The sequence below is a fragment of the Lagopus muta genome, chromosome Z (genome assembly GCF_023343835.1).
Source record: "Lagopus muta isolate bLagMut1 chromosome Z, bLagMut1 primary, whole genome shotgun sequence".
NCBI classification, from domain to species: Eukaryota; Metazoa; Chordata; class Aves; order Galliformes; family Phasianidae; genus Lagopus; species Lagopus muta.
The window spans coordinates 74,900,031-74,918,863 of record NC_064472.1 but is presented as its reverse complement, the minus strand read 5'-3'; the positions used below and the strand labels follow the sequence as shown (position 1 = coordinate 74,918,863).

At 43.6% G+C, this 18,833-nt stretch overlaps 1 protein-coding gene across 3 annotated transcripts in view; it reads left to right on the top strand.

Moving 5' to 3' along the window:
- ZCCHC7 (zinc finger CCHC-type containing 7) overlaps positions 1–18,833 on the top strand; it is a 110,681-nt gene that overhangs the window by 54,425 nt on the left and 37,423 nt on the right. For all 3 annotated transcript variants that reach the window (XM_048932238.1, XM_048932239.1, XM_048932237.1), the window contains 3 exons: positions 15,577–15,620; positions 16,734–16,859; positions 18,493–18,663. In XM_048932238.1, coding sequence (XP_048788195.1) covers positions 15,577–15,620; positions 16,734–16,859; positions 18,493–18,663 — 341 coding nt within the window. The remainder of the gene's footprint in view (positions 1–15,576; positions 15,621–16,733; positions 16,860–18,492; positions 18,664–18,833) is intronic.

Genomic DNA, 18,833 nt, shown 5'->3' with positions numbered 1-18,833 from the left:
AAGTCCCTTCTGTTTGGCTTTGGGCACCTCAGTGGTGATACCTTAAGTTCTGTGGCGTTTTCTGACTTTTCTTTCAGGAGAATCAGGTGATAATCACTGCCAGCAGCTTGGGTGAATGTGGTTGGCGGTCGCTGGGAGGACCCCCAGGCGCTGACAGCAGGAGCTGTGGAGCTGTGCCTACAGTCGTTGTTTCCTTAGGATGCCCTCTTGCTACCGCAGGTCTTCGGAGCCAAAGGTTCAGCAAGGGATCCGATTACAACTGCTTATTCTTTTTCGCAAAGATGCGATATACATTCGAAAGGCAGATAGCTTCTTACTATAGCTGTGGAAACGATCACCTCTTTCTGGTAAGCAATTAAGGTTTTCTCTAGCAAACATCGTTTTTGACATTTGTAGTTCAGTGCCGTTGCCTTTAAAGTAAGCTTCAGTGACTGAAGTAAAGATACCTTAGGAAAACCTCCTGCAGAAAGCAGTCTTTCCTTAAAAAACGTGTTCAGCATTATTCTTGTGCCCCCCCCACGTCCCCCCTCCACGTCCCCATCCACAAAATTCAGTTCAATAAACCTTAAGGAGCAAATGATATATCTACCATTCTTGTCAATGTCACGGCCTTGTGTCACGATGCCGAAAGGTATCTCCTCAAATTATTGTTCCTCAGTGGTTGTTTCTTTCAGAGCAGGCCTGTTGTATAGCTATTTGTTGAACTGTGTACCTACTGAATTAGTCAAAGACCTGGCTAAAACTATTTTTTTCTTTTCCACTTTACCCCTCCCCCAGACTTGCTTTTGTTATGTATTGGCTTGCTAATCCTTGTGTTGAGCAGTATCAGACATCACCTTTCTTGGGGGCACTTAGTCCACTCTTCCGCTTTCTTTGTCGAAGGGCTCCCTTAATAGGAGAAGTCAACAGGGAGGACAAAAGGGATTGAAAGTTGTATTTAATCGGGGTCAGAGAGGTGGTGTTCAGAGTGACGGGCCCACAGGCAGGCTGGCCTTTTATGCTTTCCGACGCAGATGGTCCCAAAGCATTCAGCTAAGTGAAGAGAAAGCTGCCCAGTGAAAGCTATTGTAGGGCAGCATCGTTACAGTTGAGAAGGGTTGCCAAGGGTAACTGGTGAGTATCACCAGCATCCTGTGATCACTAGTCTGTGCCATTGAAAACCTTAGACTGAGGATTGCTTTGGGTTCCTTAGCATCCCGACGCTCGTGCATAAGCGGTAATATCTTCTGCTTCCATTTACAACATTAATATCGTTATTTTTTACTTTGAGGCACGCAAACTGTAGAATCATTTGCATTTCTTAATTTCAAAATAGCCACCTTCTGCAAAACGTACTCAATTTAGAACATATTGCTTTTCTTCCCCTGGGGAATAGTCTAATAATATTTCAACTTATTAAGATAACACTGTGTTTTACAGAAACTTAATTTTTTAAAATTTGTCTGAGTGCAAGAACGGCCGAATTCAAGAAGAGAAAGAAAAAAAAAAAAAAGGAGGTTCTATTATTTGACACGGATAAAGCCTGCAGTCATGTGCAAAAGCTTTGGAAACTGTGCCCAAAATAACCCGGGGGATTACTGTAGTACCTTCTTTTGTCAAAACAAACAGCACACTGCAGCAGGTAAAACTGCTCCTGACAAAACAGCTGAACGCCGTTTTGTTAAAGTGGAACCCCGCTGCTTTTTTTTTGTCGGAGCCGTAGATGTTCGAAATGCTAACTGTACCATAAGTCTTGCGTGAGAGCCCGCTTCCCAGTGTCAGTGCTTGTGCAAACCTTCAGCGGGAGCGCGGTGCCCGCCAGGAGCCCGCGCGCGGGACGAGGTGAGCAGCGCGGATCCGCGCGCGGTGCCGGGGAGCGCCGGGCTGCGCAGGGCCGGTCCCGGAACGCCCGGCCCCCAGCTTCGAGCCCGGTCCGCAGCTCGGCGCGTCCCAGGGGCGAAGGCCGTCCCGGGCCCGCTGTGCCGCGCGGTCATCCGGAGCCCGTCGAGATCCGGCCGGTCGGCTGGCCCGGCGGCTGCGGGGCACGGCGCCCTGCCGAGGGCTTCGGCTGGGAGGCAGCTGGGCCACCCACCGGTGCCTTCCCATCCGGGGGATCTTCAGCCTGGTGCCGAGCCGGCCCTGCAGCTTATTTGTTCCGCCCGAGAAATGAAAGGGGCGGAAGTGGGAGACCGCGGCCTGCCTTTGTTTTATTATTTATGTTTTCTCACAGCCATTATTATCACGTAGTCCTCTGCAATTTACCGTGGAAGGGCCGTAAGACTTCCGCTTATCGTCGTCAATCACGCTGGTTGTGTTTACACAACCAACCGGCCGCGGTTCTGTGGAATGCCATGGGCGCCTCATAAAGCAAATGGAGACTGGACTAAAAAATTGGCCGTTGTGGATGTTGTAGCCCTCTGGTAGGTTTTCAACAGCGGAAACGTTGTGTACGATCAAGCCATTTATATTCTCTTTTTGTCCTTGCTTTTGCTCCTCTCCTGCTACAGATCGCCAACGCACCCCAAACCAACCGTGTTCCCCTTGAAATCCATAACGGCGCTGAAACCTCCTCTGGGTTTTAAGTGCCCTCCAGTTGTCTATTCCATGTCAATAGAAAAATACCTTTTTCTTATTTTGTGTGCGTGTGTATTTTTTTTCTAGGAGGGTTTGGGGTTTTGTTTTGTTTTGTTTTGTTTTGTTTTGTTTTGTTTTGTTTTTTTCCTCCACTGCAAAGCAGTGGTGAAGGGGGAGGAAATATGTGTAAAAAGAAAGGATGTGAGAGAATCTTTATTACGGTACTCAGATTGCAATGAAAAGAAAGGGTTATGTAGGATTTTTTAACGGTGACGAACCTTGGAAGTCAAAGTGTAATCTTCATTATAATGAAACAAAAATAATGAAGGCTGGAGGCAGGTATGTAATTCAGAGAGCATGTCATCAGACACAATAGCAAAAAAGGAAACGAGTGTTTCTACAACTCCTTAGATATGTTCTTTTCAAGCAAGCAGTTAATTTATCATTCTTTATATTTCCAAGAGAGGGAAATGATGCGCAAGTGAGTTGTGCATTCCCTTCTGAGATTAATAGTAAGTAGATGGCCCCCCTCATTTCACTCACTGTGATAATGCTGGTGAACGGTATAAAGTTTTGTTTAAATAACTGGTTTGCTTAGACGCATTTCTCTTCAGTGTCTGCGTTTCTAGTTTTGAACTGTGTTTTCATTTTCTAAAATCATTTCAAGAGTTTTAGTGGATCACGAATTCCAGCTTGTTACTCTCTTGTACTTCCCTCTGCACTTCTCTTTGAAAAAAAACGTTTTAAAAGTTACATTTTTACCTCCTTCATCTCTGAGCTATTGAGCTAATATGAACACAGGCTAAACTGAGGCAAATGTGCAAGCAGGGAATTTCGTATTTACTATCTGGACATTTTCTTGGCAATTCGTATATGACTTTCAACCTCACACAGTAGAATTTTTTAATGCAAAACATATTTCTGAATTCAGTCACACCAATTCTTCTGAATCACCAGTGCGCATTAAAAGAGGGGACGATGGCTAGCGCCCAGGAATTTCTTTATTGCTCACGGATTTCCAACACAATGATCGGAGGCTATTTGCAGCGCACATCTGAACTGCCACACGTGTTAGTGTTTTGCTGTCTTTTATCGCACCTTCATTTTGGAAGACATTTATGGGCAGAGTATTGTGAGCCTGGTTTGTAATCGGTGCATTTTTATAAACTGTACTCAGCATCAGAGCCAAACCTTCGGGTAATTGCTGGCCAGCAGAACAAGGCGCGTGTGTAAAACCACTTGAGTGTGAGGTCACACGCTGTTGTGTAGATGGGCCCATTGCACTCGGTGATGCACTTTTGCCAGTGCAGCTCTGTTACTAATGTAATGGAGTACTGTTCCTCACCAATATTGTCTCTGCTGACAACAGTCCCTGGAATGGGCTTTTACTCCAGCCCAATTCCCTTCTACACCTATAGCTTTTGAGGTTCAGGTGAAGATGTCTTGACTTTGATTCGCTACCAAAACCATCAGTGTTGCTAAAAAAAAAAAAAGAAACGAGTTTTATATTGCGAGTATTTGGCAGTCTCATAAAACCACAGCAAATAAAGCCTCTCAGATGTGGCTATCATTTCATTATGAAGACATGACAAATAAGACAGGGCTGCAGCTCTTCTCTTTGGAAATCTACAAACGTTAATACTGCCTTCATGCAGTGCTGGCCTGCAGTGTCGGCTCAGCACGCTTGATGACTCGTTGAAGACAAGAGGGTAGAGATGAATTGTCTTCTCTTTTGCCTTCTGATGTCTACCTGGTCTGTTTGAAGTTACCCATTAAATGCTGCCATCTCCAATCACGAATACCTCTTGCAAGGTTTGTCTCATGTTTCTGGCTCTCAGCTCTTCAAGACTACTAGAAATTGAATTCATTTTCATGAGATCTGTGGTGACTCCATTTCCCAGTTCAGAGTTTGTACTGCTGAGGGCTTCGGTCTCAGACGTGACGTTTTGTTGCTTTTCTTGTCTCTTTCCTCTATACTTAGAACCTAATGAAAGACAGTGGGAGTTTGAGAGAGTGTCTGTATTATTTGTTTTTAAAGGAGCAACGAGTTACTACGCTGCTCAGGAAATTTGGTTGGTTGCACATTTTAAATGAGGCATTGATAATTTTCCCCAGTGATGGGGCTAGTTTTTTGTGTGTTGCTAGGTTGAAGCAGGATCTGTTTCACAAGCAGCCTTTCGTCACTGATTCGGATACCCTTTTTATTGTGCAGAGAAAAGGGGAAAACCTGAATCAAAGATTTCAGAAATTATTGCCCTGGCTTGCAGTACAGAAAGTATATGCAGTAATGTTGCACAGTAGAATCGTAACTCTATGTGGTGAGCACTGTAAGGGACTTTCACTTGATGTATGTGGACTAAACTGATTAGCCTTTATCAGAAAAGATTGACTTAAATCCAAACTTAAAAGAAAAAAAAGAGAAAAAGTCAGCATGCAGGGATTAATACAGATATTTCAGTCCCAGGCGTGAAATTATCGAGCTGATTGAAGCAGACGCTTATCTTAAAGGATGCTATTCATTAAAAAATGAACACTGAAACATAAGGAGTTTGCTTTAAGAAAGAGGATACAAAGAGTTTTTTAAGAGGTCTGTAAGCATGAACTGCACAGATTTTTTCAAACAGAGCTGTTGAGAGTTGGGAGCACTCTGAGTTCAGGTGAGAGCAGTCTGCGTGCTGCCCTCCTCCCAGCCCTGACAGCACCAGGAAGAATTGCTGTTAACTGTCTCCTAAAAAGCTAACCTAAAAATAATTTCACACCACTATTCATTAGTTACGTTCCATTCGTTTTCATTGAGGGGTTACTGAACTCTCAGAATAAAAATGCAGAAAAAGCACATTACAACCAAAGAGATTTGTGAGTTCTGTTTGTTGCAGCGCAGCTGTGAACTCCTGAGCGCAGCCATGGGTCGTGGAAGAACTTGAGCAGTATCCACCTGGTGTAACGTGAGTCAGGCACTTCTGTCTTGATCTGATGTTTACTCATTACTTATTCATCCAAAAGTTGGAAAAAAATTAATTTACTTTTTGGAGAACAGGACTTTCGAATTTTAACGGCAATTGTTTGCAGCACAGTGATAAGGGCAGTAATTACATCCAACACAGATTACGTTTATATATCACTTCTTTCTAAGTATAAATCAGAGCACGGAGTACAACAAAAAGCACTGTGGTTCTAGTTTAATGGTTGTTGGCTATTGAAACTTGGTTAGTAGTGCATTCAGACATCTGCATTGCTGTTGTCTAATGGCAGTTCATTAGAAACAGGGCTTACTTTTCCTCTGACTTCTGTTGCACATCCGCGGTGTTACCAGAGATGCAGGAGTTCAGAATCAGGTTATATCATTTTTGGTGTCAGCGTTTTGGAGCAGTTCCCAGTAAAATGCTTTAACCAGTCCTTGGTATTAAAAAAAACTAAAAATAAGACCTGCCTCCACCTTTCACACTCCGATAATCCCAGGCGAGCACAGCACAACACTTCACCTTCACGACTGGAAAATTCATGGCAACTGTCCTGAACAGCTGAGTGCATGGGAAAAAACGAATCGCAGGGATAAATGTCTGGACTGCGAGCCACGCTGGTCAGTTCCAGCAATGCCCTGAAGCCCTGGTGACGTTGGGTGCAAAAAGGACAGGGGGCCAGAAAGGAACCGTTCTGCAGCAGTGTTTGGGAGTGTTGGGACTGTCTGTCCTTGTCCTCTTTATGATGGAACTCTGGGAAGAGGTTATCAAGGACCTTAATTGCTTGAAAGGCTCTCCTTGTTAGAGGACCTTGCATGTCATAGGTCTGGAAGAAAGTTGTCCCTTTCACTAATGTAATTGAAGTCCATACTGGGTTTGGTAGAAATTTGGAGGATTTTCCTATTGCTATGGTATCTGTGAGGAGGGGAAAAATTTAAAAAAAGCAAAACAGAAACGAAACCAAGACTGTAGAAGCAATCTGAAAGCATAAATAAGTGCCTTTTAGATATTGCACAGGACACGTTTGACACAACTGTGTAAGTGGCAGCTGCAGTTACTCCATGTTCTCCTCTGCAGGCAAAGGACATAAGCTTTTTTTTTTGATCAAAGGGAAGATATACCTGGTCTTTTAAACATACCATGGGAGGATCTGGAAATAACATTATGTGAGGAGCTGCATTTCTCGATCCATTGCAGGCTTCACGAGGGAAAATTGACTTCATTTTGTTTTACTGTTGGGCAAAGACCTAGCAGGGAGAGCCGGGCTGTGGTGAGAGATTTGCAAACTGTTTTGGTCATGCACCCTCTGTCAGTAAAAATTCTGCCCACAGCCCCGGTTTCTGTATATTTGTTTGTTGTCCATATATAATATGTATATACTTCTGTGTGGATATATTATTTACACTATAAATCGTAAACAAAAAAGGAGGTAAGAAAGGGCGAGAGAGTTGAGAAAAAATTACATCTCCTTTTAATTTATTGGAGGTATAAAATATCTTGGTTCTGTGTTGTTCCTGTTCTGCATGCAGTGGCTGGTGCACCCTCCAGGCAGGGTGTGTGCCCCCCACTTTGGAGACCACTGTTCCAGTGTTCACAGGAAAAGGAGGTGAAATCTTGGGTCTCAGAATGATATAGCAGAAATAATATATATAATATAATATAATAATATAAGCAGAAATGATATAATCTTGGTGAAAACTGCTGTTTGCTATTTGTAAGCAGAGGTTACATTTCCTCTTCCCCACTTTCCCTCTCCTTTTTTTTGCGGGGGAAGGGAAGAGAAGGAAAGAGTGGCATATTTTCTGCTTTGGTCCTCAAGCACGGATAAAACCATCCCACTAGCCAGTAAGAATTATTTAGCAAGGTCAGCTCATTTTCCATTGCCCTGTAGTTGTATTTCTTAGCATACTGTTCTTCCAGTATGAAGGATTTCTGGGGAGCTCCACGCTTCCCTTTTGCAAGCAAAAGAATGAAGTTCATCATAGTTATTTTCTGTTCCAAGTAGAGGATGCTTTTACTTCATACAAAGCAAAGTATACCAAAATAAAGGGTTCTTCGTTGCATTTCAAAGCATAACATAATTCATAGGAGGTGTGAATGCTGAAACTCTGCATCCTCAGCATGCTAATGCTGTTTGGCACTGCTAAGCCTGAAGCATTCAGTGATCCTCCAGCTGTTTGAGAGCGGTGTACATCTTCAACAGGACCAACTACAAACCCCCGTGCTGGTGACTCTCAGAAGAATCACAGAATCACCAAGGGTGGAAAAGATTTCCAGGATCACCTACCACTGATTTTGCCCACTACCCCACAGCCCTCAGTACAACATCTGCACGTTTCTTGAGCGCCTCCAGACACAGCTGTATGTAATTTTGATGTCACTTACAAACCATGGGGAAGGTGCTGAGATGACATTTTAGCCTTTGTGGTGAGTGCTTTTGGATACGGGCTAAACTAAATCTGCCCGGGTCATATTAAGGTCAGAAAAGCAGCATCGGAGCAGAGCATTAAGCCTTGAGTTTTCTTCTCACTAAATGACGTCATGCTTCACACCTTGTCAGCAGCATCTATGATTCGTGGTTCGCGATGGGAGGCCTGGATTGTTATTAGGTCACCTCTCCTGTCTTGGTTGTGCTGTCAAGCATGAGCTGGAGGATGATGCAGTGTGGGCACGGCAGTGCTGAGGTACAATGCGTGCCTCCCACTGGGAGATGGGGTGGTTTTCTCTGATGGATCTTTTAGTTTATGGAAAATCCAGTAACTGAAATTAATTTCTTCTACTGAAATGCAGAAGTGTTGTTTTCAGGGTGAATATTCTTCAGGATCTTCTGCACGTGTTTTTTATTCCTTCTTTGTTACAGTCCTTAGAAGACCAAAACACAACTAGGGATAAGTCTGAGTAGATGCCATCTGTTCCAGGTCTCCATATTAGCTTTAGCTCAAACTGCATTTATGCTCTCAGAATAAATGTAATGTTCAGCATGATTTTGATTGAATTCTCCAGTATTTGTTTCACTTGGGAGTGAAGGCAGCCCAAACATCTCCATGTTCAGTTCTGCTTCCACTGTTGGGCTGCTAATGATCATTGTTGAGATCTACACTGCCTTTAAAAACTCGTAAAGTGTTTTGGGGATGTGACAGTTCAGCACCCAGGGGTTCACACCTCCTCTTGCATCTTAGGAAGTGCTGAGGCTTTTCCTCCGCTGTGTCTGTGAGAACACCGTTAGAAACTGTGGGCACGGTCTAAGTTCTGTTTTGTTAACAGTCTACAAATTGCTTCTCTTACAAAGAGCAGAAGGGCCAAACCAGAATCAAAGCACAAGGGCTGCAGAGTTCATTGTAATGTTCCTGAGGAGAGAATGTGAAAGCACTGTCCCTGTAGGAGCCGTTCCAGCCTGGCCACACCAGCTCTGCATCATCCTGGACACACTTTGGTCTTTTTTTTGTGTTCCATCATCCATCTCTGTACGTGGGAGACTCAGCTGACCTTCAGTGCAGGCAGGAGTTGTTAGAACCAGAATGATTTCACCTAATGCACAATATTAATTAAATACTAATGTTAATGAAAGTTGAACCTAAATCCTAGCCCATACTGAAAGACTAATAGTAACCCTATGCTGAAATACGCTTGTCTTTTAAACTCTGTTAAATGCGTTTTAGATTTCAGAGCAAAAATAGAGACAGGAGCCCAGATTAAGCTATCTATGTCCCAGATAATCCTCCACATGATTATTCTTCAAACTCAGGAGTTTAGCTCCATGCTTCTTCTGAACAGCAGCATGAAAAGAACTGTGCTGTTTTGCTGAAAGGCAGTTGGTGTTTACAGTTCTCCTTAGGTTTGTGCTCCAGCTGAAGTAGGAAGCAGTCATTTCCAGGGAGCTTTAATTCCGTATGCCCTCCATTTTGGCGAGGAGCATAATGTTGAGACCACATCTCTTATGGTATTTTTTTCAGCCGCAGTAGCTTTGCCAAAATAGAGACCTCATTCCAGGACACTTCATGGAATTTGTTCCACCTTTTGCATTTGTATCTCCTTTATTTTATATTGATGCAATGAAGGTGTGATACGATGCCACGGTAGATTCGCAAATCTCAGCTGTGGATTTTCCATTAAAACAGTACTGGAAAAGTGAACTAAAGTTCTCTTGAGTCTCCAGTCTTATGCACTAAGTACCATCTTAGCCTTCTATATGGAGGAGTCTGTAAATTCATCAGAACAGTGGGAGGCACTGGTTAGGCTTTGGGACTCTTAATGCAGATAACTGCGATAAGTACCACTCTTCAAGTGCCGATTAAATGATTAAGATTTAGCATGCTCATACAGCATCCAGCTTTGCTTGCAGCTGCTTCCCTGGAAGAGCTCTGTATCGCTATTTAGCTGGCATGATAACAATCCAGAAGGTAAAACTGTCCTAGTGATGTAGTAAAGAACCAGTTCTGGCATCCTATTGATCATCAGGAATCACCTCCATGGAGACGAGGCTTTCTAGTCTGCTGTGCCCCATGGTCGTAGTGCCCAAGTTCTGCCTGAAAATGGTCACAAGGTAGCTGGGAAGAGGTTTGCAGTGGCGTTCAGTTTGATACTGAAGGCTGTTGTCAGATGAGTGGCACCGAGAACGAAAGTAATTGTTCCAGCTTTGGAATTGCAGCTGTATCTCAAACGGGCCTTTTCATGTGCAGTTTAGATCCACACAGCGCCATTTTTGTCAGTAATCTTGCCCAAACTTCCCTTTATTTTTTGGCTGTACTTCTAATTTTAAGTGTTTTTGCATTTTTTCCATATGTAATCCTGAGTTAGCCTTCATTACTTTTCTTGTGACCAAGGGTTGTTAGAATGTAAAAGGTATTTAAGACAGCTTAATCAAACAACTAACAAGACTTTGTCTCCAAAGTAAGTTGCTAGTCCTTTTCAAGCACATAGGAAATAGTCAGAAAAGGAATTCTTGATGTGTCCTGTGGGAACAACAGATCTGTGTTCAGTTTTTCCTCTTCTAAATTCGGAATCACAGTATAGACGTTGGAATTTCTAACTGATGTATTGTACCTTGTTCTCTGGTGGGAATGAAATGTTCACGTTTGCCTCCTTTTCTCTGTTTAACGTTGACTGCTGTGAACACTAGGAAGAATAACCCTGCAGCTTTTCTTTTTTTTTTCTTCTCTTTTTCTTTTTCTTTTTTTTTTAATCTATTCATTTTATACTTTTACAGACAGATTTCTCCCTGGGGTGAAACAAAGGTTAACTGAAATTTCCTCTGTTGTGTACCTGAACGAATCAGCAGTTTGAGAAGGAAATCCCATTGATGGGCAAAGAGAGTGACAGGCTCTATTTAAAGAATTCCCCCGACTGTGTGGTAGACCAACCATGCCATGAATTTAACTGTTCCTGTGGTCCCCATACTTGTACCCACCAAAAAGAGAGAAAAACCTACTTTGTTCCGCAAATGTTGCACTGAGCTTTGAAAATCATGAGCCACAGAGTTCTGTGAATTAACATTTCCAGCAGTGGTCAGGTCTAACAGAAGCAGTATTGATGGCATGAGACAGAAAGGAGGGACAGTTGTGTGAGCGTGCACATTAGAAAAAGCAAACTGTAAGTTTGTATTTTAATGTGTGTTTGCATTTTAATCGTTTCATGCTTTTCGGAAACGCCACGCTGGGTCAATGAAAGGCTGCTGAAAGTAAAGCGCTGGAGGTGTTTTCTCACCAACGCACAATGTGTGCTGCTGCTCGTGTGTCTGCATAGACACACACATGCATGGCAGGGCATCGGAGGCAGAGGCAGCACTGTCTCTTCATGGTGAGAAGTGTCTCCCGCTGAACTGCCGGTGGTACTGACTGTACCTGTGTGGGAGTTCATGGCTCTCTTAAAGTTGTCAGCGTTACAGAGGTATCGACCTGTGACCCGTTACAACAGCAGGTGTCTAATTGTTAAGTAAATCACCTTTTGCCCATCCTAAACTTGTTTGTTACTGCAGTGGCAGCCAGCAGCGGTGAAATTGTAAATGCTGTCCACAGAGAAGTCTGAAACAGTCCTTACCTCGGAGCTCTTACAGTGGGCTGTAATTAGGGCTCTGCGTTCTGGGGCGTCCTTGTATTAATTATCACTCAAAGACCAATTTTCATTGCTCAGCTCTGAAATGTGTTTTCCCTTCAGTCTGTGTGGCAGATTGTCACAACTTGAAGCGCCCATTTCTGAGGGCAGCTGATAAAATACAGTAAATAAAATGGCTGCATGTATATTCCTGCTGTTAGGGGCAACGGGGCCTGTTTTTCCATTTCACAAAAAGGGAGCGTTTCATTTGCAAAGCTGAGCAGCCAGGCTCTACGGTTTCACAGTGGTTTTATGTGCAGAGACCAAACAAACCTTTGCAGGGGAAGAGAACCTGGCAATCTTTGGGCTCCACTAAGTGGAAATAAAAGTGCAACTTTGGAAGAGGTAAAAATCTAGGCAAGGTCGTCCTGTTCGCACACTGGGGGTCATGTGTTTGGTTGCTAGGATCAGCAGCAGTACAGGATGTAAGAGTACATCCTGAGTAGTTTGTTGTTTATTCCAGGTCACTTTTTGTTCTGCGGAAATGGATTATTCCTCTGGGTAACTCCAGGTTCTGACAGCTCATCGTTGTCCTTCCTCCCTGCCTGTCCCCTTCTTGCAAATGAAAGAAAGAAAGCTTGAAAGCATGTTGAACAGTGACTGCAAATCTGGCTTCGTGTTGAGCCCCGCTCTGAGATTCACATTTTCATTCCAGTGGAATGATGTTTGTGAATCCCGGTGATCTTGGAACATTCTTCTTCTAAATAAGAACGAAGTCGTTGTGCACTGTGTGCTCTTGTAGAGGACTACAGGACAGCTAAAGATAGCGCTGCATAAAGGCAGACCTTTGCTCAGGGCTTCCATTTTAACCTGAACTGCATGCATGCATCCTGCATGCCATTTTTTCTGGCCTCTGTTTTTCTGTCATTTTGTTCTGTTCTGCAATTTAACAAGGCCATTTCTTCCAACTGAGAGAAGGTCAGATATAGCTAGCCCTGAAGAAAATAACTTCATAGAGGAGGCATAGATGTTGATATAATTATTTTTAAAAAGATAGCTATTAACAAATGAAGATGAGAAGGGAAAGTATAACAAATTTTTGAAGATGTTCTGGAGGGGTTTTCCTAATGCACTCGCAGGACCCTTTACATCCTGTCTGCTCTGTTTCTGCAGGATGACAGCACAGTCTCCTCACAGAGCTGTGGGGATCGTGGCAGAGATTATCTGGATGGCTCTTAAGCTGCTGCTGCACTGAGGTGCTGTGAAAGAGGAGGAAAGCACTTCTCCCCTCAGCTCCCGAGGCAGACAGCCATCCTGTGTGTGCGTTCCTCTCTGAGAACCGTGACGTGCTTTCATGTTGTGAGAAATGACAGGTAGCAGGTTTTGTTGTGGTGGTGTTTACCAGGGAGCACAACTCAGCAATCACCGTAAATATTTGTTCTGTGTCTGAGCTCTGAAGATCAAAATTACCTTCTCAGTCCCGGGACGGGATCTGAGGCTTCTGGTTGGAGTTTTGGAGGTCCCGGAGCATCTCCTCTTGGCAGTGCCCGGGGTGGTGGGTTGGACTGTGTCCTTGGTCTTACATCCAGGTATGGAGGAGTTCAGCGCGGGGGAAGAGCCGGGGCAAAGCGCTCTGCATGTGCTGATGGGCATCGTCCTGGGAGGCAGCAGGAGGGCAGGAGGATGGCTGGCAGGAGGCGGAGCCGATGGAGTTGTAGTGCTGCGTTGCACCTTAATGCTTTTCTGAGTATTTTCTAATTTGAGCCATTTGAGTTTCTAATACGAGCAATTCTTTAATCATTTTATCACAGTTTTCCCAGGGAAGATGGGTGTTTTGACAGCACAGAAATGAAACTTGGTTGTTTGTTCTTAGAAAGGGCATGTCCGATGATTAACAGGAGTTAATTTGCTGGTAATTTTGATCTGTAGCCTGTCAACCATCCTGCATATGCCTTTCTATGAAATGTGGCATTCACAGGACTCATTTGAATTACAAATATATTTTTCTTTATGAATGAATTTTCTTAATAGGCTTCCAAGTAATAAATAATGCACTGAAATATATCAGTAAGTGTGCTTCTTTACTTTTAATGACTAGGCACCAAAAGGCCTAATTTTCCTTTGGGCATACCCACGAATAGCTTCCATTAGAGACATCCTACACGGTGCTATTCTTCCCATCCCCTGCTGGAACCCAGGCAGCCTGGAAGGAGCAGTCTCCAGGCCTAGATGGGTGATACCACCTTTTGTTATGGTGGTCTTGTCTATCCTGAATGATGCTTGGGTGAAGCATTTGGATCTTGCATTGCAGTTTTTGCTTTGCCAGTTGCTATCCATGCTATGACTTAAACATACTTAATATAATGTACCACTCCAATTGCTTGTAGGTAGGCCAGCAAAGTTGCTGTTAATGTCTGTGTGATGCTTGTTGAGATTTTGGCATTAGTGCAAAAAATACATATTCTAGGGCATTGCTGAGAGTAGTCAGATATAGCTAGCCCTGACTTTAGATGAAGCGGAGCAGATAACAGGTATAATTCTAAAGCACCCACCATATGTTCTAGGGACATACCTTGTGTCTGGGTACTGGGCTTTATGTTTCAGCTGAATTTATGACTTTTTTTAGTTTGCGGGTGTAGCAGAGCTTGAAGCAGTGATGGAGCACCTGGTAGGAAGGCAGGGCCAGCCCAGGGGAGCTCGGGTGCATGCAGTGCAATGTACTGTACCTGAGTGGCCAGAAGGGCTGGAGCCAGGATGCACCCCTTCCCAGCCCTCACTGAAGGGCAGGCAGTGGAGGTGAGGGAACCTCACTGGAGATCCCTGCATACCTTCTGAGGCCTTCTGAAGGCAAGCAGCTTCTTCTCTGAATTTCTGTGCCCACAGCTGTTGCATGTAAGTGAATCCTCGCTCACTGCGGCCTGGGACCTTGCTGCTCTGCTGTCATGGCTGCTCTTTCCACTGTGTTAAACAGTTACAGGTGATATTGCATATGGTATGATTGTAGTTGCTAATCGCCCATCTTTTACTGGAAATGAATAATACAATCAAAGTTAGATACATCTGTAGTGCTTTTTTTTCCTAATAATTGTAATTCTTGATGTTGCAATTTGTTTTAATAACATGTACAGATGTTTCAGATTTCAGTTGTTGGCAGAGGACAGAACTCTTGGCGTTAGCCTGCAGATATGGGATTTACTCACACACGAGTTGTAAGTTACTGTGAAAGTACAGGCAAAGCCAGCTATTCTGTTGACATGAATCCTCTGTGATGGTAAGAAAGATACTGCGGTGTTCAGCCATCTTTGCACAGTGAGAGAAGTAAACACCATTGACATGCAGAACTTTGAAACAGCTCTTACTGCATCCCTGTTCCTCCAGGGCGTTTTGTGGGTTTTTTTGCCTTTTATTTCCTTCTGATTTTTTGTTTTTCCTTCCTCCAGTTCTGTGTGTCAGAAGGTCATGGTGTGATAGCTGTTCATTCAGTGTGCTGTTCTTGTTTACTGCACCTTACCAGGCCCTGCTCTGGAATAGCGTTACTTGGATTAGCCTTAGTTGCTGTGGTTATGCATAAAGCCATTTTGGCATGCGGCCTTCAAAAGCCGTGCTGAAGACATAGAATGTTTGAATTCACCAGGAAGAAGGGTATGTCTGGGCTGTGTGTTAGCTTCGTGTTCTGTATGCTCCCACTCAGACAACCCAAGTACTTAAGCTGGCCATGCTCTGCAGTGGGTTCTGGATTCCTTGCATCTGAACAAATTGAAACCTGCTTAAATCTGTACCCTAGGGATGAAGGGGCAAAAGAGGGTAGCAGCTGATACAGTCCAACTGGTTGAGCATGTCCTGATTTTAAGGTGGATCAGATTTGCTGACAGGCAGGTTGATAGCATTCCTTTCCTGGAAATAGAACTTGTTTCTCTGTTTGGTACATTCAGAATCTATTACCAATTTCAGTAACATCAGTAATCATAATCTGAATATACTGTGAAAAAATGTCCTTAAGTTAAGTATAATTCATTGTATTTCTGTTTTCCAGGAGACACTGATGTGGACTGGTCCATCAGTAATAAAGACCTAGAGGTAACACAGACAACCAGATTGTTCCATGTTTGTTATCTTTGTGTTTACTAACAAGCTGACCAAGATAAGCAGGCCTGGAAAATCCATCTGGGATTTTTGCATGGAAGCCTTAAGAATGTCCTTCCGTTGGCAGGTTAAGCTGAGCAGTTGTTCGTTACGAGGACATTCACTTGTCAAGGAAGGCAGACAAATAGTGGTGAAGAGAGGGAAGGACAGGAGCTCCTCAACAATGAGAAACTCAGTTCTTCCTTCCCAGTCTCTGTGAAGTAACTGTTTTGTGACAGCTCGATCCTTACTCCTGCTGCGGCACCAGTCGTCCCTTGTGGGCGGTTGGGCAGCCTGCAGTTCCTGAGGAAGGGCTCAGCTCAGCCATTAAAGCTATTAGGCTGTAACTTGAAGCATTTGTGGAGGGTACCCTAGCACCCAGGGAGAGTAAGCTTCAGCTAGAAGGTCCATCTCCTGACTTCTCTTTCCAAGAGCTGTTACAGTTTATGTCATGCATTCACAGAACGATAGAGGTCAAAAAAGACCTTAGGAACCACCTGACCAACACTCCTACCCAGGCAGGTTGCCTTAGGGTGACATTAACAAAGCTTTTCTCGTAAGAGAACTCATGTTGTTGTACTCCTGTGATTTGCTTGTCCACAGTGTTAATTCACGGTTGTTAAATACCTTTTTCTTTAAAAAAAATTCCTGTACAATTGCAGGTTATCTAAACTTACATGATATTGTACTTTGTCCAAGTTTCCCTCCATGTGTTCCGGAGAACTTGTGACTTGAATTTGCCATTACTACTAATTATATTTGCATTCTGATAGAAATTCCAGTTCATCAAGAAGTTGCACAGTGAGTAGAAGTGTTTCAGCTGACCGAGAGAAAGCAGAATTTCACGACTGTAGTTTTAAACAGTGAAAAAATCATGTCCTGAACTGAAAGTTTGAGCCAGACAGTGCCAGTCTGTGTAGAACAGAATTGTGCAGTTTGACTCCAGATGTGTAAATGGTGTCTGTGTTAGACTGCTGGCTGAACACTGCCAGCAATGACTCTTACACATTTCTAGCAAACCGCGAGTGGTTGAAGTGATAAATGTCTTTTCTCTTTTTTTCTCTGCAGGCACAGATCTGTAACTACGCGAGCGTGAGGCGCACGAGTGTTCGCTACTACACAGCCGACAAGAACGTTACCTGCAGAAACTGTGGGAGACCAGGGCATTTGTCCAAAAACTGTCCAGTTCCAAAGGTAAACGCGACGTTGCAGATTCAGCTGTTTTACTTTCCTGCTTGCTGTTAGGAATTTTGTTTCGGTGGCTTGGGGTTGAAACGTAGCTTGCACAAGGTCAGTTTACTGTATGAAATTAACCGTCTGTTCTGAGGAGGTTACTGCTTTTATAAAGAAATCTGTAAGTATAAGCCAGTTAAAAAGAGATAACAGTGTGGGTGTATCTTTTTCATAGTGTAAGACTAGCTTTAAGATATCAAATATGTTTAAAATTTATGTTCAAGAAGGAGTGCATTAAGGACTCCAAAAATCACCTGTCGTAAATGAATGAAAGCAGATTCCTGTGTGATGAACCACAGTGCAGATAACGTTATAGAGATGTGAGGAACACGGAGTTGCTTTAAGCAGCTTGGATAGATGCCAAATGCTTGGAAATTTCCGACTCTCCATGAGTTAGAGGAGGTGGAGATTTAAAACTTGGAGACTGTGTTGTGCAGAAATGGTGCCAGCTGCATGCGGGTCTGGATTTATCAGTCCTTGCAACAAAGCCTGAAAAAATCCACCCCTCGGTCCTTGAGGCCACTACCTGCACTGAAACTTTGCATGTTAGTATCAAGCAGATTCCTTTAAAGCGTCTGTCCCGTGCCTACATCTCATGCAGTTGAAACGTAAGTTCGTGGAGCAAAGGTGCACTCAATCACTGGGAAAACTGGTTTTAAACAGACACAGCTTTAGTCCCAGAGTACCTTTTTAATGTTTGTGAGGGCGTCCGTGTATCTGCTTGAGTTACAAAGCACGGGGCTAAGCTGGCCACAGCTCAGTCCCAGCCAGCCACTCAGTCAACCGTACTGGTAGAGAGCACTAAAAAGGCAAAAGCACAAAAAGATGTGGGCTTAAGATGAAGACAGTTTAATAGCAGTAGATAAAAAAATGAAAGCAAGTGATACAAAAGCAGTGTCTACTTTGGAAAACCTCCTTTGCCCCCATTTTATTGTGGAGCGTGATGTCCCGTGGCATGGGCTACGTCCTCGGTCCAGCTTTCCTGGCTGTGTCTCCTGACAACCTCTTGCCCACCTGCACCCAGTCTGCAGGTCAGAGTGGAAAACTGAGAGATCTTTGAGGCCATGCAGGTGTTGTTCAGCAGCAGGTGAACGTGGGTGTGCTGTCTGCACTGTTTCTCAGCAAGCTAAAAGACATCTCCATGTGGGCTGATGTGAAGAAGAGTGTCTCCATCCATACCCAGTGTAGTGGTTGATGTGACAGAGCACATTTACAAACTATGCCAGTATGTTGGTGTGATGTTCCAGTGATGTACTTCTGTTTTTCAGCTTTTGAGGGATTTCCTAAAAAATAAGTGCTCATAGAGCGTACTGAACACTACTTACAGGAGCATTTGACAAGTACTTGTGATGCAAGGTCAAAATCAGGAGAATATGGGGATTTGTGCAGTCAGAAGTTGAACTTTTACTCTCTTTCTAGTCTACCTTTGCTGCAGTTTCTAAATGAAACATAGGATGTCTGCAGTTCCTAGTGGGTGGCAGGCATTCATTTAGGATGTTTTCTTCTTTATTTCCTCCTGTGATGTTTTGTTTTGCTTTCTGAAATCTTACGCAGTGTACTTGCTTAACATACTTCTTTTTGTATTTCTCCTCAGAAAACTCCCCCTTGTTGCCTGTGTGCAGAAAGAGGTCATCTACAGAACACTTGTCCAGCTCGGTTTTGTTTGAACTGCTGTTTGCCTGGCCACTATTTTAGGGAATGTCTTGAGAGATCCTACTGGAATAAGCACTGCAGTCGCTGTGATATGAAGGGGCATTATGCTGACGTGAGTACTGTCCATGACAGAAAGCCAAAACAAACAAACAAAACATTCACCATTGTTTTTTTATCTGTCAAAAATTGAAATTTACAAGCACCACTGTCATTTCAGATTAGCTTTCATTGTATCGAGTGCACGTCTGTATGAACATGTGGAAATGTTGTAGTTGCTTACAT